This window comes from Haliotis asinina, chromosome 16, assembly GCF_037392515.1.
Source record: "Haliotis asinina isolate JCU_RB_2024 chromosome 16, JCU_Hal_asi_v2, whole genome shotgun sequence".
Taxonomy (NCBI): Eukaryota; Metazoa; Mollusca; class Gastropoda; order Lepetellida; family Haliotidae; genus Haliotis; species Haliotis asinina.
This window is the reverse complement of record NC_090295.1, coordinates 43712716-43739508: the sequence shown is the minus strand read 5'-3', so window position 1 is coordinate 43739508 and position 26793 is coordinate 43712716. Positions and strand designations below refer to the sequence as shown.

The 26793-nt window shown below is 38.8% G+C and overlaps 1 protein-coding gene across 2 annotated transcripts; it reads left to right on the top strand.

The window, feature by feature from the left end:
• Positions 1-593: 593 nt before the first annotated feature.
• LOC137268077 (uncharacterized) lies at positions 594-26793 on the top strand. Of its 2 annotated transcripts, none has more exons than XM_067802583.1 (4): positions 594-724; positions 14554-14637; positions 16866-17544; positions 20131-26793. In XM_067802583.1, exons 3-4 carry the CDS (start codon positions 16869-16871, stop codon positions 20241-20243), a joined length of 789 nt encoding a protein of 262 aa, XP_067658684.1. In that variant the 5' UTR covers positions 594-724; positions 14554-14637; positions 16866-16868; the 3' UTR covers positions 20244-26793. The 2 variants fall into 2 exon arrangements, with proteins under 2 accessions (XP_067658684.1, XP_067658685.1); XM_067802584.1 differs by lacking the exon at positions 594-724 and adding an exon at positions 10761-10996.

Below are 26793 nucleotides of genomic sequence, written 5' to 3'. Positions count from 1 at the left end.
TTGGAAAAACACAGTTGAGAAACCACCTGCACATGTGTTCCTGTTAATGTTGCTAGAATGATTCGAAACGCGTTGTGAAATCCAAATTCACCCATTCGTGATGTGATAAATGACTTTATACATAACATTATATTGTGCGGTCCTTGCCGGCGTTCTGTATTAATTAATGAGTGGATATATCATCCAGTGTTTGTGTTGACAAAGGAAACATACGGGCACTGTGGATCGAGTTAGATTAATTATAAATTACACTCCTCAAGTAATTCTTTATGCTTTTTCCGTGTTGTTTGTCGGTTTATAATACAGGGCACGTGATTATAGCGTACTGACTCCAAAGTCTGCTTTCATGATCATGCATGCGTGATTCACATCCCTCGTGCTTTAGTCAATATCATATGACAGATGTTATCCTGGTTAAGTAAGTTCACTTCGATCAATGTTCTTTCAATATGCAAGCATACAACATTTGTTCATCACCACGAACTTGTAAAGATCTCGTGCTCCGTCGGTTTTGCTGTTTGTCGGCAAGTGGTACAAATTCACTGCCAAGACTTACCATCTCAGGCACCTGGGAGCCCTGACGTCACCGTGACGTCACGCATACCACCAACATGGCGTCATGAATGAAATCGGAAATACGAGGCAGGTCCATTCATAGTTAGCTAGCCTCGCGGACAGGATTAGGTTATACTGGCTTGGGCTGTAGTCAGCACATCGAAACACGGTAAATATTGTTTATCTCATCCTGTAGATGATTGTCGACAATGCAAACAATCGCGAGCGCTGTCGATCAACTGTAGGCCAAGTTTCCAGTTCAGTGTTTGGCTTATTTCGCATGACTGCACTTGTATTCATTCTCGGATGCTGGGCAAACCGTTGAGATTTCATAGCATCAGCACCTCATGCGAGGTCTTGTTACAAGTTTTCATCCCATACGTGATGCAGAAAGTCTGGATTGTGTTTGAGGTTTATTTATATCTTGCAAGAAAATTCGTGTAACAAGTTAGGGTGACCTACAGTTAGGCGTACTAATGACTCACAGCTGCTTTGCGGTTATATACTACAATCCCGCCGACTGTTTTGGATCTAATTATTCCTTGTAGACGTCTGTCGGATACGTGAGCAGTTGTTTTGTTTTTCACACTCCGAGGTGAGTGAATGTGTTGTGCACTTGTTTGGTAAAGAAAGATAATGTTTATCATTACGCAATATTTTATTGTAAATATAAAGAAATGTTTACCATGACAGTATCTTACATTCTTAGCATGTTTACGAAATAAATGCACCAAAATGATTATAGTTATTCAGTTGGGATTAAACAGATAACAGCACCATATGTTTTGTGGTTAATACTGCAGAAAAGAAAGTGGGTATGTACACACTGATGTGTTACACTTCGTGTCCACTGTTATGCAAATACATCAATGCAATGAATTCGAAGGATATGTACTTTTACTAATAATGTTTTATAGATATGTTTAGGTGTGTCCTTTTCTAGAGAAATATTTCTGGTCTTTCATGTCATTTCACAAGTTTAGATAACAATGATAGATACTGGCAGTGGCATGGAGTGTAATTATGTAGCAATTATTCATTCATTGTACTACATCCTTTTTTTGGTGAAAAAATAAGAGAAAAAATATTGTTATGGTCACAACTGATGTGTCATAGACATATAATGTACAGAAAACTGGTTGCAGATATTTCTACTTTTAGGGTCACTGGAATAAGTTGCTAATTTAGATTTCATCTGATCATAAGTTGAGTTTGACTTGTCACTTTGCAAATTTTGCCAGCAAGTAAAAAGTATAAACATGATAAATAAGTATGAACAATGCATTAACAGGTATTTTGTTTCACTTTTATTACTATTTCAAAAGCTTTTATGTAAGAATGTCCTACGCCGATTGGTTCACATGAGCACGAACAAATATCCATGTATGCCCATTAGACAACTGTACAACACCCAAGTGAGGTATAGAACTTTACAAGGGAGAATAATTCATTTATACCCGCTCGATGGAAAAAGCAAGCATCCCAGACGGACAATGTACTGTGTACCTGTATTTTGGATCGACTAGTCATTACCATGTTTGCAAAAAAACATGATAAAATTACAGTTTGTTTTAATGTTGTATTTTCATGATGTGAGATTTAAACATTTGGTGAGATAAATTCATGGAAGCATTATAATTTGGGTGTGCAGGATTATATGCAGTCATTGTCCTTATTTTAGTGTGATAAAAGCTAACAAGGAACATATAAAACCCATTGTACTCTTCATCACAGTGTTATTACCTACAAGATCCTTCTGTACAGGTAACAATGCACACCGTTCATAGGTTGCTGCAGTTAGGATGTAGAAACTTTAACCCAGCGTTTTCCTGAAAACTTATACCCTAACATAGTGTGTGAATAGTATCATTAAGTCTGCTCAATTTTTTATCAGATTCTTGAGTGGCATCAGTTCATCTGTTTCAGATAACATACACAGTGATACACAGTGCAAAAGAATTCTTTGTTTTAAACCAATATGTTCCAGTACTATGTTAAGTACTAAAATGCATGTGATTTCAATGGTCTCCTTGTTATGACCCTTAAATGTTAAAATCAATGATTCTTGGTCCGAGTGGAAAAACAGTAGCCAATGATGGTGACCTTTAAATAAAAAGTGTTGGTTGTCAGTATACACTCATAGAGGACCACCACATTACAAAATGACATAAATGAAGGTTTACAGTCATGTAGCATGGCAGGTTGCAAGTATTTATATTCAGATAGTATTGCGGGCTTGATGAACGTTCATTTTCATAATCTAGTGTAAGCTCATGCTTTTATTTAATAATGGTAGCAACATCTTTGGTGTATAGCAACCCATTAAAATGTTTCTGTTCTGGTAAATGATTGCTTCAAGTTAAGAGTGTCTGAGATTGGCGTTCCTCAGTCCTGTATTGAGATCCTCATCTATATTAGCCCAAGGCTCTCTGAACACATGTAGTGAACATCAGTACATTCTTCACATGCTGCCGACAACGTAATCCTGCCTCATACCCACAATTGTCATAACTCATTGTTGATAGAACTCATAAACAGACCCGGATAAGTTCCTGCTGTTGTTCCTGATCAAGACTTGATTATTTCACAGCCACATTGAGGTAACTACTGTATTGTGATTCAACAAGATTATTTCACGTGACGTGCTGATCTCCGCTCAGAAATATGATTCAATTTTCCTGGAACATGGCGTCTATCCGAGATGCAGGAAATGAAATTTAGATTTTCTCCAACACAAAGGACTTCAAAAATATTCACATTCATATCAATAGGCTTTAGCATGTCATTTATAAATGATGTGTGTATTTGCTTTGAGGTATTGATGTTCTCACTATGGTTACCGTCTACCGTATTGACTGTATTAGACATTCTGCTCCATGAGGTCCTTTTGAAAAAACGCTTGGCCATATTGTATGTCATTTTTGTGTCTTCGCTATTAACATGATTAACTCTAAATGAACATACTCGTAAAAGTCCTTGTGTAGATCTTGCACAATTGTTACAGGAAATGACTTGCATAAGTGATATATGAATCACATGTGGCTGTACAGAATATCCAAAAGCGCAGTTGCAGTTTCATAAATATTTTACGTAGAACAAGTATTTATAGAGTGAATGGTGACATTGAAACACTTGAAAACAATACAAGAACCTGTATCGAAATGTTGTGCTCTTAAATTAAAGAAGTTATCATCCATAAATACTTGTTTTTTCTTACTTCCAACCTGTAAATATGCCACTGAAACAAATAAATATTTTATGTTTTGACTTTGGTTCTTCATTTCCACCAGATTTCAGAACATGATTCAATAAGTGCCCTGATTTCAGGATGTGATTGTTGGGATAGGTAAGTGGTCAAAACGTTTGTTGTCATGCTGAAGACCCGGGTTCGATTCATGATATTGGTATAATGTGTGAAGCCCATTTCTTGTGTCACCCTCCATGATATTGCTGGAATATTGCTAAATGTAGCATAAAACTAAATTCATTCACTCACTCAGGATATGATTTTAGATAGTACTGCACTGTTAATTTACTGTAAGTGTCTGGAGTGATTATTGCATCAAATACAGTAACTGATGTGGAGTATTGGTTGCCCAGGGGTCTGAAAGGACACAGCTCTTCTGTGGTGAGATGTCTGTCATTTGACGTCATCAGTCAGTGTCACTGATAAGCATCATTGTGTTTTTCTAGCAGATAACATTGATTTTCCTTACATGCACTGAGTGGAAATACACCAAATTCACTCACTCACTTACTCACTTATATCACTTGTTGATAGGTAATTTTGTAATATAGGTAATACAAGTAGGTTACATCATACATACTGACTACATTAACAGGTCTGGGTATTCAGACAGGTACCCGAGTCAACCTCATTACCCACCCATCCCAGGTTACCTGTCTTAGCCCTAGTTCATGCTTGGTCTAGAATCTGGTCAGGGTAGGCTTACTGGAGTAGGATACCCAACAAGATGAATGTGGAATGTCTAATATATAGTAATTACATCTGCTGATCAGTTTCTGTATGTTTACACAAGAGAGACAATGAAGATATTGAACCATACTGTATTTACTGGTTGTCATGGTTGCAATGTAACCATGGTAAAGATGCCTGACTGTCTTGTCATGCAACTGTCTTGTTCACTTCTTATCTCAAGGATATGACAGGGATTCATTCATTGCAATTATTCTGCAATAAACTTTCCTATTTATGTTGTCTAATATCTCATTATGGCTTTTTAACGATAACCTGTATTTCACTGATAATAACGCCACTATACTGGAAGTGTATTATTTAGTAATCTGTTTAGTGCTTTTGTATTCTTTCTGAAGTGTTTGTGTGTTTGGGGGTGGATGGGTAAGAACTTCTTATTTACTGTATTTTTCACAGTCAGTGGCTAGAAGTCTTTAACACTTCATGTCCGCTGATGCAAAAACTTGTTAGTATTTCAATTTATTGTACACATTGATATTCTGTATGTGTCAGCTGAATAGTTCATGATGATACACGTTGTGTTTTGTTTTACACAGTGTCTCATTCTCGGTACTTTCACACATTGTCTCGGTTTCAAACGGTCTCAAGTTTACACTGTGTGTCAGTTTCACACAGTGTCTCAGGTTTTCACTGTCCCTCAGTTTCAAACTGTGTGTCAGTTTTACATTCTCAGTTTTACATTGTTTGTTTCACAAAGTGTCTCAGTTCAACACAGTCTCAGTTTTACAAAGTGTTTATTTCACACATTGTTTCAGTTTTACACTGTTTCTCAGATTTACACTCTGTGTCAGTTTCACACTGTGTCAGTTTTACACTGTTTCATTTTCACACAGTGTATCAGTTTCACAATGTCTTTGTTTTTACAAAGTGTTTATTTCACACTGTGTGTCAGTTTTACACTGTTTCAGTCTCACATAGTGTGACATTGTTACTGTCAGACAGTGTCACAATTTACACAATGTCCCAGTTCTTCCCAGTTTCTGTAAGGAAATGAGTGCAATTGTTTTCTGGATATATTTAATTCAAATATATAAGGCTAAGTTTACACAAAGTGGCAAAGCAATGTGATACACACTCCCCCTTGAACAAGGCAACACTCAGGAGCTGATGCTGTCCCTGTCATTTTGTACTCCCTGGGTGCTCCTTGTGACGTTTTCTGATGCAGTCTTTATGAATGCTCATGTCAATAAAGGATAACAACATACCCTGGATCATATCGCCTGTGGTATCATATCATTACACCACCAGGTTCATGGTATGACATACCCTGGATTAGCTTAATCATGAGATCTTGTCATTACAACCAAAGTTCCATGGCATAACATTTTCACGGATGTTCCTCAAGACCCCTTCCTGAGTGCCCCAATGCAGTCTCTGTGATGTGATGAGTTTCCTGTTCTGTACAATGTACGAGAGACTGCAGGACCATCTTTTATGGTTATGTCGGTACAATTGTTAGCAACTGACAAATTTCTAAGATTAACATAAGGAAGTTGCACACACAGTTTGAACCAAAGCCAAGCGAGTGATAACAACAAAGCAAGTTAAGACGGAATAGATTTGACTCCCAGCTTCTCACCAAATTCCATCTCGCCTACTCGCATTCTCATTTGTGCTATTTTGAGACATTAGGAGGGGCATGCCATGTATACAGTTGTGACATACTTTGTGCATGTTCTTAGGTCAGTGTTAGACATCATATCCAGGTAGGGAAATGTTACAATCATAAAATGATGTATGCTATTGCCCAAGCCTCAACACAACTAGACATCACATCGGGCAGAAATGTTTGTCTTGTTCTAAATTAACCATGCTTATTTTGTAGAGGAAATAGACACGTTCAACTGGGGTTCCATTAATATGTTATTTCTGGCAACCATTGAGGCCTCTGATCGACTGTTTATGGAAAATTTGTTGCAAAAACACTGGCATGAACCTTCATTAATCAGGGGGTATATCTCATTTAAATCCCTTGTCTCATCTGCTTCCATAGTTTCGATTGGTTCAGCTTATCACAATCTCAGAGTCTGTTATCTGACTTCCCACAGAACTTGGGGAAATTGTAATTGAGGGTAATTTTATTGGATGGCTACTTATGGCATCATGTCATTCTGTTCCAACTGAATTACCTTCTTTAAGGAGCAGTTTAGAGTGAGTTGCTTTACTCTGCACTCAGCAATATTCCAGCTGTATGGCAGAGGGGAATTTAGAAGTTGGTTAGTACAACATATTAGATAACTTTAGGGATAGGAACTTCTTTATTTTGTGAGTGTGAATTTTCTAAATGGATTCATATACTGCTGTCAAGAAGTTATCTATGAAGAAATAAACTTTGTGTTCACTTTTCCTGTTTGCAAGTTGGTGATAGTATTAATCATAATGTTATACTCATTGACTGAAATCAAGATACGTAATTTAAGCTTATTTTGTTTCAATTTCTTCATATTCCTTGCGATATGGCTACCAAAACACTGTTCCATTCAACTGATAATCAAGCCAATCATGCTATTTCTGGCACAGTTCAAGGAGGCTCATTTAAGTGTTGTATTACATAATCAGATTTAGCAATGTGTGTTTCATGATAGATTGATAGTACCAGAAGAGACTGTAGAGCACTTCGTTTGAAATATGTACAGCTACACTTGGGATATTGCAGTCTTGAAGTTCCTTGTTGTGTTCAGCAATATTCCTCGCCTAGATTTTCAAAGCTCTCTTAGCACTAAGATAGTCATAAGTGCCATACATTAACATTAACTTACAATAATTTTATCGTTGAAAGAGCTTCTGTAATCTGAGCCCTGGTATATGACTGCAAGTAGTATTCACAGATAGCATAAGCAACGTTCCACCTCATGGAGTTATGATGACAAGCAGATCAAGAGCCTGACCACCCTTTTCATGAAAACACTTTAAGACCTGCAGACTTCAGCGGACTTAATTCCAGTCACAAACTGTTACCATACTACATGGAAATAAATATTACAGCTTAACACTGAGCATATTGGCTGTACTAACATCAGTGATTGGTGGCAATTGCTACGTGTACTGACTAATCTGTAGGTACAATGCAGAGTTAAATGGTGTGTGGAGACGATGTATTGTAGTTGGCCTGGCAGACGCCCAGGCTGACTTACTACTTAAAGAATGCAGTTACGCTCAGCCTATGGGGAAGCACAACTGCCCAGCGTTGTATACCAATGAGTCATTCACCAATATGCGTCTTAGTTACCGTAGTAACCATAATAATGTGTGTGTTGTATGAGTCTATGACTCTAGCAAGGAGTGTAAGGTAGGCACAAACGTCATAGGTAATGGCAGTCAGTCAGAATAACGTCATGGCTTTGGATGCACTGCTCTTGATCTCAAGTCATTACTGTTAGGTTAAACAGAGGGGGATGCTTAAGAGATTCTAGGATGCACACTCCCATGTTTTGAAGTGCACAAGACACTTGAATGTGTGAAAAGCATATAGCTCAGTGATTTGGAATGTTCTAAATAAGCTGGCTAACAAATTCATCTGCCATGATGCTGTGTTTAGTGCACTCCTCCTTCCATTGGGCTGTATCCTAGTTGAGAATCACAGTATGGGAATGGCTATATTTAATAGCTCTCTGCCTTATCTGAGTCATGTTCTGAATCACCAAGCATGTTTGACAGACAGACAGACAGACAGACAGACAGGATATTTGACAGACAGGATATTTGTCAGTAAGACAGACAGACTCAGCCAGCTAGACAGACAGACTCAGCCAGCTAGACAGACAGACAGACAGACAGACAGGATATTTGACAGACAGGATATTTGTCAGTAAGACAGACAGACTCAGCCAGCTAGACAGACAAACAGAGACTGAAGGACACAGACAGACGGGATATTGGACAGACAGACAGACAGACAGACAAAGATCCTGTGAGGCAGTTGTAATGACTTGTGTCCCTAGAAGGAGCAGAAGGTCGAAGGGGGAAAATCTGTTCCTTAATCTGAGCAATGTAATTGTCGGAAGAAATTATTGGATATTTCTATATTATTGCAAAAGTGTAAGCATGCATAGGTAATGGGAATTTCTTCTGATGTTACAATATTAATGGAATATTTTGTATTTCCATGGTTAACAATCCCCAAATCCCTACACACAGTGATCCTAAGGCATCTACCTATACAGCATCCCACCAAGTTCAGTGAGAACTTGCCATGCCTTGGTAGGCACAGGCCCTCGTGTCATTGCGAGGACTAAAGATGTTTTTTTCAAATGTAAAAATTTTGAGGTGACCCACAACTTGAAACGCTTCTCAGTACAATATATCTAGACAAGGCCGATCGCTATGCTACCATCGCATGCAGTTGATTAAAATTTCATCTAAACATAGTCATGGTTGATTGGCCTATCGATCACCACCCATGACACCTACCGGTTCTATATTGGTATTTCTACAAGTCGATTTAAAGCCAATATTGGCCCCCAACTAAACAATGTTTACACACATGGTGGATGATAGCAAGCGTCAACCAATGAGAAGGCTTGCTTTGACCACACGCCCTGTATGTGGTCTCATCATCTCCCATGTCCACTGACCAATGATCTTCACGAATTCCACAGATAAGTAAGAACGTAACCTTCTACTAAGTTCTAGGCATATATTGTATGTTCACAGTTCAGCAATACAGACACCCTTGAGGCATGTACTCTATGTTCACGGATCATGTGATATCGACACATGCCTCAAAAATATTCTACTAGTACCATATATTTAAAAATAAAAAAAATATTGAAGTATTTTTCTGATCATTTTCACAAACATTTCATTGTAGTAAATCTGATAGAATTTAGAGTGCCATCTTAGATCTCTAGCGTATGATGTCTTGATTTCATGGTGATAATTACTTTGGACTCATTCCCAACCAAGGCACTGAGGGAGGTAATCATATCTTTCATAATCAAATTGCGTGATCAAAAATACTACTTGGAGCACTTGGCAACATAGGTATCCCAAGTCCTGATGCTGAAAATATCTTGTCTGACAAGAGGTGAATGCAGCATTTAATTTTTTTAATTTGAAATAGTAACATTGGTTTTATTAGGCATGTTCAAAGTGAATGAATGAGTATTACACGGCTTTTAGCAGCATTCCAGAAATATCACAGTAGTTACACAAGAAATGAGCTCCTCAAATTTACCCAAAATGAGAATCAAACCTGACCCTCTTGTCACGAGACTGATTTTGAGTTCAAGGTCATCAGCATGTTCAGTGATGCAAGCACCAGCACATATGTACTTCATGGCTACTGACCACTGATACAAGCACCTACATGTATGCCCACCGACCTTTGATACAAGCATCTGCACCAAGTATGTAGCCAATGTCCACTGACCACTGATATAAAAACCTACACGTATGTCCCCATGTGTACTGCCCAGTGACACAAGCACCTACATGTATATGTCCCCCATGTCCACTGCCCCTTGACACAAGCATCAACACGTATGCCCCCATGTCTACTGAACACTGATACAAGCACCTGCACTTATGTCCCCATGGCCACTGACCTTTGATACAAGCACCTGCACTAAGTATATCCCCATGTCCACCGACCACTGATACAAGCATGTGCATGTATGTCCCCATGTCCACTGACACAAGCACCTACACTTATGTCCTCACGTCCACTGGCCACTGAAACAAGCACCTACATGTAGGTCCCCCATGTCCACTGCCCCCTGACAACAGCACCTACACATATGCCTCCCATGTCCACTGACCACTGGTACAAGTATCTACATGTATGTCGCCATGTCCGGTGCCCACTGATACAAGCACCTGCACCAAGTGTCTCACATGCCCACTGACACAAACACCTACACGTAGGCCCCCCATGTCCACTGACCACTGATACAAGCACCCGCTGCAAGTGCATCTACCACACATTTCCTGAACTAAGCACCTACTTTATAGCAATGACTCAGTGCAGGTTGTAGTTTTTATTTCATTGCATGTGGTATATTATTTTACCGCTTTCCTTTTTGGTCTTCACACCTATCAGTGAAGGTTTAAGTATTGCAAATGAGAGTAAAGACAGGGAAATTCCTCACACACATCAGGAAGCTCCCTTAACTGTCAGCGTTCTGCTACATCCTGGACACTGACTCTGGCACCCCAGGAAGCGGTGACTCACAGTCATCACCAGCTCCCCTGTGGACTATGCAGCTATATTCTAGCCTTGTGTTATTTAGGCAAGTACAGTAGATCCCTGCTTGCAGTGGAGGTGTAGAATCATCTCGGTCTATATATACCTACAGTGTAGATAGATGCAAGCCGTCCTTATCACTCCCTGTAGTCCAAGGAACAGATTCCTTCATGTGAGGAACTGACTGCTCTCTGTGTGTCGTGGCTGATAGTATACTCCTGGTTACAGAGGCAGGCATCTGTGTACACTGACTGGCTCAGGTAAGACATGAATTACTAATGGATTAGGCTCTAGGGGAGTAACTTTCTGCATAGTTGATGACTGTGTCCTGGTAATGTTGACTATATTCTTGACTTAACCTACAAGTTTTTTGTTATGAATGTCATAGGAAGTAGACTTGAGTTATTTCATTGGCTACAGTAGTGGTTGTAGGTTATTTGGATGTATTTGTGTTACTATGTTTTCATGGTTTTTGATGAAGGTCATAAATCTTTAATCATGTATTGTTATTTTGTTTATGATTATAGTTGCAGAATCTTTAAAGGTGTTATTGGACATTGTGATATAATGTCCATTGCTATCAGCTACTGAGGTCATTGATGTAAAAGTGTTAGCTGGGGAAGCCAAGTGGTTAAAGTGTTTGCTTGTCAGGCCAAAGAGCCAGGTTGATTCCCCACATGAGTACAAAGTGTGAAGCCTAGTGGTTAAAGTGTTTGCTTGTCACATCGCAGACCTGGGTTTGATTCCCCACATGAGTACTATGTGTGAAGCCCATTTCTGGTGCCCATTGCTAAAACAGCATCACTCACTCACTCACTCACTCACTCACTCACTCACTCACTCACTCACTCACTCACTCACTCACTCACTCACTCACTCACTCACTCACTCACTCACTGCTTTAAACCTAAAATTTAGTAAAAAAGTATTTAAGTCATGCATGAAACATATGATGATCAATAATGAAACAGTACAGTAATATTCAGTTTGTAAACGGCTGTACTACCTTGTCATTACTGTCATAGTGTTGACTCACTGTCTTCATGTGGAGGGTTTTCATGCTCATGTAAAAGACTTATAAACCCTTAGTCTCGGAATATATGAGTTTAATTGTAACAAATAAACCCATTTAAATTGAAAAAAAGCCCCAGGGAGACTAGAGATTCCTGAATCTGTGCAAATCTAGAGTTGCTTCATCAGGGGTTAGCAATTTACTGGGAGGGCAAGGTTGTAGGGAAAAAAATATGATTCAGGGACTGTGAGACAGAATAACTCTAACAGACTAACTCATGCTTGTGCTAAGTTTTGGAGAGGCTTCTGAAACATTGCAGGCCTCAACACACTGCTCATGTGTTGTAACTGCAGAATATTTCTACATGAACATATATCAGTGTTCATATCTCAAGCTGATTACTATGATCATGTAGCCATTTTCACGAACCTTTAGCTAATTTCAAAGTTGCAATTTGAACCCAGTGGTTGATAACGTAATCATCGTCCTTGACAACCTGTTTACATCTGAGATCCCCCAGGTGTTGATATGCACACTGGAGGTAATGTCTTGGAATCTGCTTGGCTGTTGACCCAGTCAGTGCACTAAGGTACTAGGGGCCTATTTTCTCAGACTACAGATAGGGTATAGAGACATGGGGCCTATTTGTGCTACAATATACATCAGTGTTGAGATATCTGTGCTGTAATGAGATCCAGCAGCTATACACACAGGCATCATTTGTCACTTAGGTATGGACTTGCCACAGGAACGTGTAATTCTAAACACTGTTATCAAAGTATATACTGTCCCTGATGGGGTCTTACTAATTGTACTATCCTTGTGTATAGCACTAAGACCCATCAGTGACACCACAGGGGTGAGATACTGCGTTTTGAAGAGAGTTGGGAGGTGGTGGTGGGGTTCCATATTTCAATTTCACCATTTTTTAATGGTCAAATAATAAACATTCAGACCAAAAGGTGAGTGGGTAGGGGTTCACCCCCTGCAACCCCTAACCCCCTTCCTGAACCTTTGGATCCGCCTATCCAGTGTATACCTTGATGTCAGTTTTTAGTGCTACAAGCCCTTTGGATCGTACCACAGAACTTCTTGTAAAACTGTCTAAGAAGAAACAAATAGTCTTTAGTTATGGGGAAAGTAGAAGCAAGTTCCAGAGAGAAGGAACTACGGACTCTTGACATGCAACCCGAGACGGGTCAGGATGTGCCCACTATGTAATAACAAAGTGCAAGTGTGCCAGCTTGTAAACTTCCGCCAGTGTGGTTATATTTCAACACACAGGCTGATTTATTCCCTGCTTCACATACCTTCACATCCTGCCCTCACAGGATACCTTCATTAACACATCCTTCATCACACATGGGATATGTACGTAGTTTGAGATGTTGCATATGAGCAAATATGGTGTTTTGTTTTAAATATTTTTATTAATAATGGTAATAGGCTAATAGCAACTATAATCATTATTTTTTAACTGGAATAGAGGCACATTTTTGAACAAATAACACTTTCTAGAACAGGAGAAAGCTTCGAAAATTCCCTGGAGTTTGCAGAAACTTTTTAAACTCTATAATTACAATGGAAACAAATAAGTGTCATTTCAAACTCAAATTTGTTTGTGACCAAAGTGTAATGTTTGCAATAAACATTTTGATTTATCATTGTTTATCTGTGACGTTTATCTGGACTTTTGTCAGATGCAGAGATGTTTGGTGTCTCTTGTCTGTTTAATAAAAATTAAATGACATTCTGAAATGTGTTTTAGAACATCATGACAGTGTGGTGGTTATGGTATGCAAGTAAAGTATTATGAGGGCTAGTCATGAAATTTATACATTGTCACTAACCCACATTGCTAGTGCTTAAGTATGCATGGGACTTGTAACGGAACTTGGGCAGATGGGTAGCACTGATCACATTCTTGGCCGTCTGTCATAGTACAATAGGAGTCTAGATGGTTACTCATCAATCACTCGATTCAATGCATTGTCATGTGAAGACTAATGTGATCGGCTTGTCAGACACATTGTCTTGATTCATGCTTGTCATTGTATCCCAGTTGTGTGGATCAGTGTTCATTGTGGTAGTCACTGCAATGTCTGACTGATGTCCATGGTGTTAATCACGGTAATGTCTTATCCATGTTCGTGGTATTAATCACTAGTGTCTGATCAATGTTTGTGGTATTAATCACAATAATGTCTGATCGATGTTTGTGGTGTTAATCACAGTAATGTCTGATCGATGTACGTGGTGTTAATCACTGTAATGTCTGATGGATGTACGTGGTGTTAATCACTTTAATGTCTGAGGGATGTACATGGTGTTAATCACTGTAATGTCTGAGGGATGTACGTGGTGTTAATCACTGTAATCACTGTAATGTCTTATGGATGTTAGTGGTTTTAATCACTGTAATCACTGTAATGTCTTATGGATGTTTGTGGTGTTAATCACTGTAATGTCTGATTGATGTTTATTGTGTTAATCACTGTAATGTCTGATGGATGATCGTGGCATTAATCACTGTAATGTCTGATGGATGATCGTGGCATTAATCACTGTATTGTCTGATCAGTGTTCACAGCGTTAATCATTGTATTATCTGGTCCTGACTCTGCCATTTACAGACCACTGTCATAAAGCTAAAATACCCAAAATCACTAAAGCAAGCAATGCATTGTCTTGCAAAGTCATGATTATCAACAAATTGCTGTCACATAGCTGGAATATTATTCACTAGGGCATTAGAACATCATCAAAACACACTAGTTACCATTATTTGCTTGTATATGACTTCAGATGATGTGGACTGAGAGGAGCCCCCTGCACCCCCCAGCACGTGAGAGTCGGCCAGTCTGCCATCTCCACACCACCTACTAATCAGTGAGTCACTGCAGTACATATTGTAGTAGGCTGTCTTCCTCATCACATCAAGCACGTGCTGAACTAACCTCATTACTGGTGCTTTATGTACCATTAGCTACAGACACCATAATATTCTGAAGGAGGCCTGGCATTTTTCTTTGAGATAATAATTTTTCTCAACCACTGCTTCAAGACTTGTAATTTCAGTTCAGACTGAAACAGTTAGGTCCATCCATCTAAATAAAGAAGTGACCCATTGAGCTGGAAGATACTGAACTCACAGAAAACTAGACATTGTTTTGTGCAGTTTAGAGAGGGCTGGGCAGCGGGGACAATAATTTAGATCTGGGACTTCAGACCACATTAAGATGCACTTCTGTCTGAAACTCTTGTAAGCAGAAGCTAAATGTTGCACAACATATTGTGGACAAAATAAGTTAAGGATAGTTGCATTTTTGTAATTGATATTTTCTTTGTTTCAGTGTGTCAGTGAATCAGTAGACCATTATTCGTAATTTACAATCTATCTGTAACTATTTTTGTCCAGTATATTTTTTGCCAGAGCACCAGTAAGTCTGAAACAGTTATTTTATATAATATCAGAGTCCAGATAGTCCAGTCAGTGTCCACTACAGCATTGCCCAGAACATTAATGGTAGCCTAGAGGTTGAAGCGTTTGCTCGTCACACCGTAGACCCAAGTTCGAATCCCCACATGGGTACAATGTTTGAAACCCATTTCTGTTGTGCCCTGTTGTGATGTTGCTGGGATGTTGCTGAAAGTGACGTAAAGCTAAATGCAGTCAGTCATCGGTCAGTCACCAATGGCTGAGCTGAGATTATTACTGGAAGATTACATTAGTAGTTTAGCGGTATCTCTTCCTTTCCTTCTATTTCAGCATGTGAGTGCTGATCATAGTTTTCAGGGTTGATTGTGTGGAGCCGAGTCTCAGCTGACACATACTTTGAGTATCTCTGTAGGCAGGCTGGTTTCAAATCATCAACACAAAAGGGAGTCATTTCATCAGGGGAGTGTTTGTTTAAATATATTTTGTGAAAATTTGCTCGCAGCTGGGGACAAGTCTGTTTATTTTTGGTTTGGATTTTATGAAGTGTGTGTGCTGACAGAAAGTTAATGCTGTTGTATTTGTCAAGTGTTGCCATGTTCTTTCCTGTTTCTACTTGAAGCTTGCCATGTACAATACTTTAGAGGTTTAATTACATTCTCTCTCCATTGGGGATGGTGCGTTAGCCTGGTTGTTGAACCTTTTGCACGTCACACTGAAGACCCAGGTTTGATTCCCATTGTATAAAATGTTTCCAGCGTCCCTTGCTGTGATATTGCATGAATATTGCTAAAAGCAAGGGAAAACCAAACTCAACCACTCGTTCACTTCTACAGTTGAGAGAGAGAAGAAGAAAGTTCTGCACAAACAAAGGGAAACTGTTATGGCTTACATTTATGTATATTATTTGGCTGTTGTAGCTTAGTCATCTTAGTGGATTGTACAGATTAGGAAAATGAATTAATTTGGTACTGTAGTCCGTGGCAATCGAGTTACTATCTGGCCTTTATTAGCTGATTGAGTGAATGAGTTAAATTTTCTGCCGCACTCAGTCATATTCCAGACATATGTCTATGGTCTGTAAATAATCCGAGTCTGCTGGACCAGACAATTCAGTGATCAACAGCATGAGCATCGATGTGCACATTTGGGAACCGATGACATGTGTCAACCAAAACAGCGAGCCTGACTACCCGATCCTGTTAGTCGCCTCATAGGACAAGCATAGTCGCTTTCTATGGCAAGCATGGGTTGTTGAAGGTCTATTCCATCACAGACTTTCATGGGTCTTTTTTAAGCTAAACTCCTCCCATGAACGTTAGCCCCATATTGACTTGTGAGGTCCTCCTAAAGTTTAGTTTTGATATTGTTATCTGTGATGCCTTAAGTCAGTATGAAAACTGTTTTCAGGGAACAGCCATCTGGTCACTATACATAATCGTTGATCTGCTAACTTGTCACAAAGTGATTAATTTGAACAACATACATTTTTAAAAATATAGAACTTTATCAGTCCATGTACAAGCTGAAATATCTTTTTGATTAAAAAAAGGAAGTTGTTGCCTGTTTATTAGTGACATCGATCAAGACAGTTTTGAGACTTTTGATGCAATTCAATTGTTGAGCATAACATGTATCCGTAACCATTTGATCGTTGAGATACTTCTCTCTCAAATTTTAGATTATGGGTGCTGCTACAAGCAAGAGAAGGAAAACCAAAAAAAGAAGGAAAGATGGGGGTGACCTTGACCTTGACACTTCACCTTATCAGGACCTTGAACGTTTGAGGACATTGTCTAAAACCCGACTCAACAGACTGTCGGCTGAAATGGACCGCCTGTCAGTCCCCACAAGTCAGTATTACTCCAGTGATTCCCTGCTGATCCCAGACACACAGAGAAGCACCATGTCTCTGAACCGGAATCTCATTGGACATCCAACATATCACGTGAAGGGGTCATTCAGTGCAGACAATCTAATCCTAGATGACCACCCTGTCCTTACAAAACTTCAAAATGAACAGAATGCTCGACTGGAGCACATGGAACAGAGGATTACGAAGATCCGTACTAACGCCATGCAGGCAGCAGAACGGAGGAAATATGCTCATATGTTCCGTGCGAAATCAGATGACTCAAGAACTGCCAAGCTTCTGAAAGAAGCGAGTGAGGCGCTTGAGGCTTTAAAACGTGAGAAGAAATCTCAAATGACACTCAGTGAGGAGAATGACAAAGGGGAGATAATCCCTGTGAGAATTTTGTGTGAAGAGCAGCAGAGGCAGAAGGAAGAATCCAAACCAGCTAAAAAAGTGTCAAAAAAGGAAGAACTGTGGCCGGCTCAACTGCAAGCCTTGAACTTTGGTATGTATCTGGATCTTGTTGCTGTTGTATGTGATTAGAGAGTGTGGCTTATGCTTTTAGCACTGTTTATTACACATTATTGAAGGTAAAGTTACATTGATTGGTCCACTGCTTCCATACTTCCACATACCTCCTCCTGCATACCCCTTCAGGACTGCGTGTGTGGTCAGAGCTTCTGCGCAGAGAGAAACCAATTCAGTCCCTACTCATAATATAGCAAAGCTATTTTAGGATGATACCTGTTATTTCCCTGCCTGGTGTGGTGGTATAGCATTGTGATTAAGGCATTAGCTTGTCACGCAAAAGATCCGAGGTTTGATTCCCCATGTGGGTACAATGTCTGAAGCCCATTTCTGATGTCCCCTGCTATGATATTGCTGGAATATTGCTATAAGCTAACCGAAACTCATTACAGATCAAATATCTAGAGAGGTTGAGGGGTTTTAGTTAAGGGGAAAGTACAGTGAGTATGAGAAGGGATGTAGTTATGGGACAAGTATCTAAGGAGAATGCTGATGGGGTCTAACTAGATCTTAGGGCTTTTGGGTCTAGCTAAAGGCAAGTGATCTAAAGAGTGTGTGGGAAATGTCATTAAGAGGCAAGTATCAAGAGAGGATTGGGTAATAAGTAAAAGGGAAAGTATTTAGAGAGAATGGGGATTATAGCTAGAAGGGTAAGTATCTAGACAGGGTTAAGTATGTAGAGAAGTTGTGTCTTTAGGGGGCTAATATCGACACAGCAGTGTATGAAACTCCTGAAAAATATAGGAAGCCCACTGGGCTGATAACTGAAAAATGTTGCTGCCCTGTTAACATGTAACATGCCCTGTATTAAAAATAGGAAGCTGAGGTAAGGTGTTAAAATACTGTTATCAAAGAATTACTTATAGTGAGGTAAACTTGAAAATATGCAATGCAAATTTTACAAAGCGTAACTTGGTGGTCCCTGTTGATTCATTTTGTGTCACTGCCATGTGAATGAGACAAACAGGCAATGTCTGACATGAACATAGACATGTAGCCAGCCCTGTATTAAACACAGGAAACTGAGGTAAAGTGTTAAAGGATTACATACAGTGAGGTACACTCAAACATAAGCAAAGGCAAATTTTCCAAAGCATAATTTGGTGAGAATTGTCAGTATCTTTGCCAAGAATGGTCTCTGCATGTTCTTCATGCAATTAGCACAGAGGATTTGTAACTCTCCTTGTTAAAAGTAAAAATGCACATCAGCAAATTCAACAAAAACGACATGGTCACTGAAAGCATTCTTTAGGCCAATCACGTTTAGTGTTTGATAAACATGATAAAAGGGTAGGCTGATCTGTGGAAGGTACAGTTGGATTGATCATGAACTATACACACAGACATTGTCTAGCTACCACTGTTGTAAACTATTTTCAAAATATCACCCATAGACAGTGACATGGTAAAATATATACCCATGGAAAATGGATTGGCCCACAGGGCTGGCTATACAATAAAGTTCTAATCCTGCCATGTAACTAGCGGGTCACCGGGCAGACGCTATTTCATACACTGTGAACAGGATATGGATCTCTAGATGGGAAAAGGAAAGTATCTGGAAAAGGTGGAGCTGTCTTGATGAGGGCATATATCTGGAAAGCATGTATGTGTCTATATAAAGGATTCTGGTGTCCCATTGTGATGTTGTTTGAATATTGTTAAAAGCAGTATAAAACTAAACTCAATGATAAGATGAGCAAAGTATCTGGAGATGCTGTTGGTGTCCAGATAAGTGCAGGTGTCTGGGGGGTTCTAGTTAGGGTGTGTATTTTGTAATGATTGGTCTTCTTTCAACACAGATATTGCCTGAAAACTGGGACTACTGGGTCTTCCTGATGTTCTTATGGACCTGTGATTCTGAGGTCCTGGGGTAGAACAGGCCTTCATCAACCCATGCTTGCTGTAACTGGCGACTCTGTTTGTCATAAGAGGCGATTTACGGGATCGGGTGGTCAGGCTTGCTGACTTGGTTGACACGTCATCGGTTCCCAATTGCGCAGATTGATGCTCATGTTGTTGATCACTAGATTGTCTGGTCCAGACTCAATTTTTTACAGGCCGCCGCCATATAGCTGGAATATTGCAGAAACTCACTCACTCACTGATGTTCCTATGATCATCAGGGCTGCAACAATGCTCACATACCTCAATTTGATTCAGTTTAAAGTATTGGATCCGCAATTCCCACATTTTCGTTCAATTCTTCATACAAGGAAAAACATTTCATTTAACTCTTAGAGTCGGCTATTTTTAGTCTGAAATGCATTGTCAGCTTGGTGATGTCTACTAACAACAATTCTCATCGGATAGTTAGACCAGCATCAACCAATCAAGTTTCGCCTTATTTCAGCACTTGAATCTCCTCGAGTTGGAGTCAAAATTACATTCTGGCTATGTAGACATAAATAGGATAGGCGTTCAAATATGGAAACAGAAATAATTGTTATTGAAAACTGAAACTTAAGGTGACAATTTTCGGTGAATTGAACTGCATTATAGTAGCCCTAATGATCATACTCATCTCCTTATGGTGCGTGATGATAGTAATTCTCTGATTCAGGTGAACCGGTCACGTGGCTTCTACTGCCGTTTCTTCTTCCCCTTCTGCTCGTCATCTACCTCATCAGATCAGTTGGTAACCAAGGCAACGACAGACAAAAGAAGAGACAATGACGACTACTTAAGATGAAGACTTTGTGCCTCATAAATACGACAACTTAACTCTCACATCAACACGACTAAGTTCAGTTCCTCTGAAACACAGAATTGATACATTCACAGATGTCAGAGTCAAACCTTCCAAGGATATTTCGAAGATGGTGGAAAATAGATACGCCAAGTTTTTAATTCCTTTGGAGACAAACCTTATGTGATTCACAGCTCTGCAGCCCTGGTGCATCATTACTTGGAGGTGGATGTGTTTAGTCATATCTTCGTACACATCGCCATGGAATCCATACCAACATTGTACAACCACGCTCTGTTCTTTCCAAGCATGAAACATCCCAACAGGTGCACTACACACCCTGGATAAGCTTCTTAAAGGAAGGAATATGTTGAACATACTGAAGGAATATTGTATTCATACTGTCTACAGTAATTCGGCAGCTTTTTGTGTCTAAATCAGATGATGATAAGGACACACACCTAATTAGGTCCTTACATTACACCAAGGAAAAAAATATCAATGTTTAAATTGAAAAAACACAGGAGTACTATTTTAGTTTCAACATGTTTCTATCTTTCATATTGTGATTCTTCTAATGGTGATTTGAAATATAACAATAACAAATTTGTAGTGCCCGACTACAGTATGGTCACATGACTTTTTGGAAGGTTATACTTAATTCTGCAGGTGTTGTCAGTTCTTGAAAACCTGACATGACAAGAGATTATTCACCCAGACACCACTGACATCATGGATGACGAGGAAGTTACATTTGACCATGGTAATATGAATGTTTTCACAGTTCATGTTTGCGTTCATGGATATGATATATTAGTGTGCATGAGATGCGAAGTTGTGAACTAGCAGACATCCTGCAGGCCCACTGATTGTTGTCATGATAAATGGCAGATGCATCACCATACACTGATGTTTAAATAATAGCTGATATTAACAAGTCAAGGGGAAATGCCCTCAACTATTCTTCTCGTGTTTCGAAATGTTTATAAGCAGAGGTAGAGTTTAGTGGCTGCTGGGTTTTTGTTTAATTTTATTGATTTTTTATTGCATACACTATATGTTTACTGTTAAAAATAAGGTTATGACAGTGATCGTGTCTTTTAGGGTAACTTTTGTCAGTCTGTTTCGGAATATTGTTTACATGAAAATGATACCAGTGTCGTCACACCCCTCCTTGTAACAGATAAATGACAACTTTCAGAAAAGGATTCTCAGGATTGTGAAAATCTAGTCTTTGTATCAGAGTATGGTGAATGATGGCTGAAGCCTGCGCGCCTGTCAATACTTGGCGATTAACTGACATAATACCTGATTTGTGATACTCCATACACAACCTGACACCAGTCAGCATTTTGGTACATTCTGAGGACATATCCACAATTACAGTGCTTCAATGGATATGGAAGATTGACAATCTCACTCTGAAATCACTTGGTTATGTTCAAGTTGCTCTCCACATCTGGGGAGAAGATTTGGTCCTGATCATGCATTAGGATGTTTGTTGTGGTACGTGCGATGCTATTTGTGATGATACATGTCATGATAAACTGCATGTCATGATACAGTGCTTGTCATGATACATTGTTTGTGATGATATAGAACATGTCATGATACATTGTTGTCACGATACAGTGCTTATCATGGGCAGGGGTTGTCATGGTGCAGTGATTGCCATGATACAATGACATTCATTATAATCATCAAGTTTAGAACTCGGTAGAAAACAAACAGTATTTACCTGAAAGGGTGGCAATGTTGCACCTATGTCACAGGCCACAGGCAACAGGCCACAGTCCCACAGGCCATGTGATGCGTGATGTGCCCCCACCTTGGGGCCACTCTGCCTCGTTTGTATTACATGCATGTATTATTATTTTGATATGTGACAATTGATTTTCATATTACCATGGTAACAGATATTCAAGTATATTCTACAAGTACAGTATGTTTTCAATCCTAGTTTAAGATAGTGTGAAATTGTGACATTTTTGTCCATGCATTCTGTAATCTGTGAGTGAAGAAATGCTTGACCACATTCAACAGAAGTCTGTGATTGCCAAAGATTTGTATTGTGCAATGGTGATATTAGTTTACAGAATATGTGATGACCCCTGTCTAGTCATAGCTGAGTTTTCAGGACTTGCAACATAATTTTTTAGCAGATATCAACATACCTAGTTGGAACCATTTTCGATAACAAGACATTCAGATAACTTCAGTGTTATTGACTGAAGTCATGTTCTAGTTCATTTACAGTCTTTTGCTGGTGAATTAAAATGTTTATGATCTATTGAGACCATAATTAATGAGTTCAATTGGGTTTGGGGGATAGAGTTTGTTGATTAATCAAATTCATACCGCAATGATGATTAAACCTTAAATACAAGTTAATTACAAGGCAGTTCATTTCCCTTCTGTGCAGCTGTTGGCTGGAAACAATGTGTACTTGAGAAAATTATACTTTTGAGCTGTTTATGGATATTTCATACAGACTGATCTAGAATTTGGTCAGGGGTGGAACATGAACATTGTGTTTCAAACAGTGAATACGGAAGCTATGTATATCTTGTTTTGTCTTTTAATATGTCACAAAGTATACAACTCGTAATGAACTTGACCTTATCTCCAGCTAAGGAAGGAAATATAGTTAGCCTGACAGCAATGTTTTTGTGTATGTTTTGGGTGGTAATATTTCTGAATGCCATAGGGTGGTGGGATAGCCTAGTGCTTAAGGCGTTGGCGCGTCACACCAAAGACGTGGGTTTGATACCCCACATGGGTTCAATATGTGAAGCCTGTTTCTGGTTTCCCCCACTGTGATATTGCTGGAATATTGCTAAAAGCGGCGTAAAACCATACTCACTCTAAAAGCCTTGCCTCACTTAATACTGTATACAAGGTTTGACAGTATTGTCATTGTGCAATGACCGTATACAATATCTGTGAGGTGTTACTACACTTGGGCAATGGCACTTTTAAAGATAATATATAAGTAGTGGGAGTATATTCATTTATGCTCCATTTGACAGGTGATAACAGAAATGTTGTCTACTTGGACTGTACCATTAGCCAGCTAGGGGAGCAGGGTTGTGGGTGAGGTCATTCAGTACAGCTCAAGGAGAGATGAGTCACTCTCACTACTTTCCTTATCACTGGTTGCAAGTTGCAAGGAGGCTGAGGCCGATATGCCATGCGTCATATCAGGCTGGAACAAGCAGCTGGACATAGCCTGCTTCGTCCTCTCCTACACTGGGATACAATCACTTGGTTGTTATGTACACCATGAATCATTTAAGTGTGGTACCTCCATCACTGCCAAAGTGATGAGAGAGACATGCAGTGTTCACATTTACGGGGTGTCTGTGGATATTGCTAATGTAGTATTCGAAAACCTATAAAATAACTATTTTTAACATTACAGCTTTCAAGACCCCGTTGACTTTTATGGTAAATTGGACCCTGGACATGCAATAGCACTGCAAGTCTTCAGTGTAGGAAAGTAAGGGTTTAATAGGTGCTCTGTGCACCCATAGTATTTAAATTCAGGTTCCCTAATTTTATAACATTCAGGGCCTTTTGACTTCCATGCTTAATTTCGATAATTGTTGTTTATGCAAGATGAAATGTGAAAATATTTCAAGTGTATCAAATCCATCAAATTTTCCCTTTTATTTATTTTTTTTTTTTATTTTAGATCAATAGTGATGTTATTATAGTGTCTGTTGATACAGATTCTGTTTGACCCAAGTGAACAATGTTTGCAGAAAAATGAATTATTCAAATTGTTGATGTAGTGTGTTTGGTTGTTGAAAAAGACAGGTACACATTAAATAAATGACACTCATGAGTGAATATATTTTCTCAACATAAAGTGTCTTACCTGTTGAAATAGATATTGAAACTGTTTTTCATTACTGCCATTTTCATGCGACATATGACAATCTATTGATGCCTAAAGTTTAGAAAATAATATATTTTCATATATATAAGTGTACAGATGAAATCTATGATTTGAACATAAGAAAATGTCCATAAAATTAGTCTTTCACTTATCCTTTCATTTAAAGGGTATGCTTTCTACCGACACCAAGCCTTCCTCCGTTATCCAGTGTCTTATGCCACTGTGGTCATGTGATCAGTATCTTGCAACCTTTTGCCACTTCTTCCTGGAAGGGTCATCACCAGCTCCTTTAGGGAACATTCATAATTTATGGCTGGGGGTGATGATGATTTTAATGGAGAAGCATGTACAGTATGAACAATTTACGTACAAAGTAAGTGACACAACCCCCCACCTCACCCCCAGCACCCCCTGTCCCTCCCTTTCCTAGCTATAGATTATGACATGGTCACTTACTCTCGGTAATGTAGCACATTTCCTTGCTCATCACTTTGTATTCAACATCAAATCAAAATGCGTAAGTTTCACAGTCTCATCCAAGATCCCAGTAATCTCTTGATCTGTTTAATACAATCAGAAAATTGTCATGATTGAGTACTCACCAGGAAAACATGTTTCCTGAGTAGGCAGATATGGGAAAGGAAATATTTTGGTCATGAGATGCTTTGGTTGATGATGACACAGCTTGAAAGTCCAGTATGGTACCTATCACAATAGGGCAAATAGTGAGCTATGATATTGCTGAATTATTGCTAAAGCAGTGTGAAACCATGTTATTACTGCCTCATGTTTCAAAAATGAAACTGTAAGTGTAAATTTGATTCAGTTTACACATGGAATTGACAGGGTATCTATGACAACAGACTAGGCACATGAAACACTGGATCACTGAGGAGGACGACATGCCTTCAGAGTTAATGTAACTGTTTAAACCCCTACCATTATGAACAGACATCTGTATGCAGGTGTTATAGGGGACGTGATACGTGTGGTTATTACCTCAGATATGTGGTGTATTTTACAGATGAAACCATAGCTGTAGCAGTGCATGATCTATGTGATAATACCTGTCCATTAGAAACTGTACAGTTTGTTCCTAAACCACAGTATTTGTGTAGTACCTTTAAATACTTGAGTATAGGGCAGCAGCTATCGACTTTGCATTGTAAACCAGTGGAGAGTGAATTAGTGGTCTTGCAGATTTTGTCTGCATTTATCACAAGGTGCCACATGTTATATTGTAAATGAAATCTTTGTTGTGCTTTATGTATTAATGCACCTCAAATTTTCTATTTTTGAAATAGAATAATATTATTTATATATGTTGATATGTGAAATGACTATATGTAAATACAAAAAACCATTGTGACATTTCAAAAATGTTTAAGCTAGTTTGATAAGGTGATACTCAAAAATATACTAGTCACTCACTAAGTGGAACGCTGCATTATAGCAGAATGAAACTTGTACAGAAAACTATTCTCCTCACAACTTATGATGGTACCTTTATTGTCATGAACCTCAGCCGAATGTGATGTATCTGACTTATGAAAAGTATTGGATTTTCAGACAGTTCAGTATTCAGATTATATTTCATTAGACATATTAGTCAAAATACTGCATGTGTAGCATGTCATTATATCCTCTCTGACACCCCAATATGTCTATATTGTGCCAAATACTAGTCAAGATGTCACAAAATACTCATAAATCCATTATGTCTGTTGTTTCCTATGAGTGATATAACCTTGTATTTCATTTCATGCATTTATTTAAAACTGAGTATCAACATTGTGAGCGGAGAGATTAGAAGCTTTGGGTGAGCATGTCATGCAGCTAAGAAATAATTTCATTTCTTTGCGAATTAATGCAGAGCAAACTTACCATTTTCTGGCACAGTCAGACCTGTACAGTTTCCAGGAACTGTTTAATGCACTAAGGTAGAATCATAATCAGTAGCTAGATGATGGAAGCATGCATTTTGAAGTATGATTTTATCATAATAATTTGAAATATGAAAGTCCAAGCCAGTTATGCAAATTGTTTAGGTCAACAGGCCAAGACATAGGAAGTGAGTGAAAAGAAGTTAATGTGTGAAAATCGCATTGAAACAATCAAAGTGCATTCGTTCAATTTTCCTTGTAGAATTTGTAGAGTTTTTTTCATAAAACAGACAATCACATGGGTCTGGCACCTTTATTAATGAACTGCAACATCTGCTAGATCAATTACAATATCTTTTGACTATCTTGTCTAATTTTTTAAAAACAATTTCTATTGATTTATGACTGTATAATTGTATTTTGTTTAGAAACAAGAGTATGTAAAGCTCCGATCTAGAGCTTACATCATTTAATTGTGAAGTTAATATTAACCCATGAATGAATTTTAGTGACCTCGAACAGATTGGCCCAGTGAATGTTAGACTACATGCTTTGGCCCAGTGCAGCTAGCCATGTGTGTAGGCCATTGTTCTGGACAAGATTTGCCCACTATATCCAGCTGTTTTGTATGTGCTGACTGAAGATGTTTTGCTGATGTGTGAGGTAGATCCCTGTAGCCATGATGCTACTTGTCATGCATAATATTGTAATAAGTTTTATTTTCAAGCATAAAAATAAAGAAATATTAATCAA

Coding starts and splice junctions, on each gene's coding strand:
- LOC137268077 (XM_067802583.1), top strand. CDS start 16,869: ATGGGTGCTGCTACAAGCAAGAGAAGGAAAACCAAAAAAAGAAGGAAA. Junction 17,545..20,130: donor ACTGCAAGCCTTGAACTTTG/GTATGTATCTGG, acceptor TCTCTGATTCAG/GTGAACCGGTCACGTGGCTT.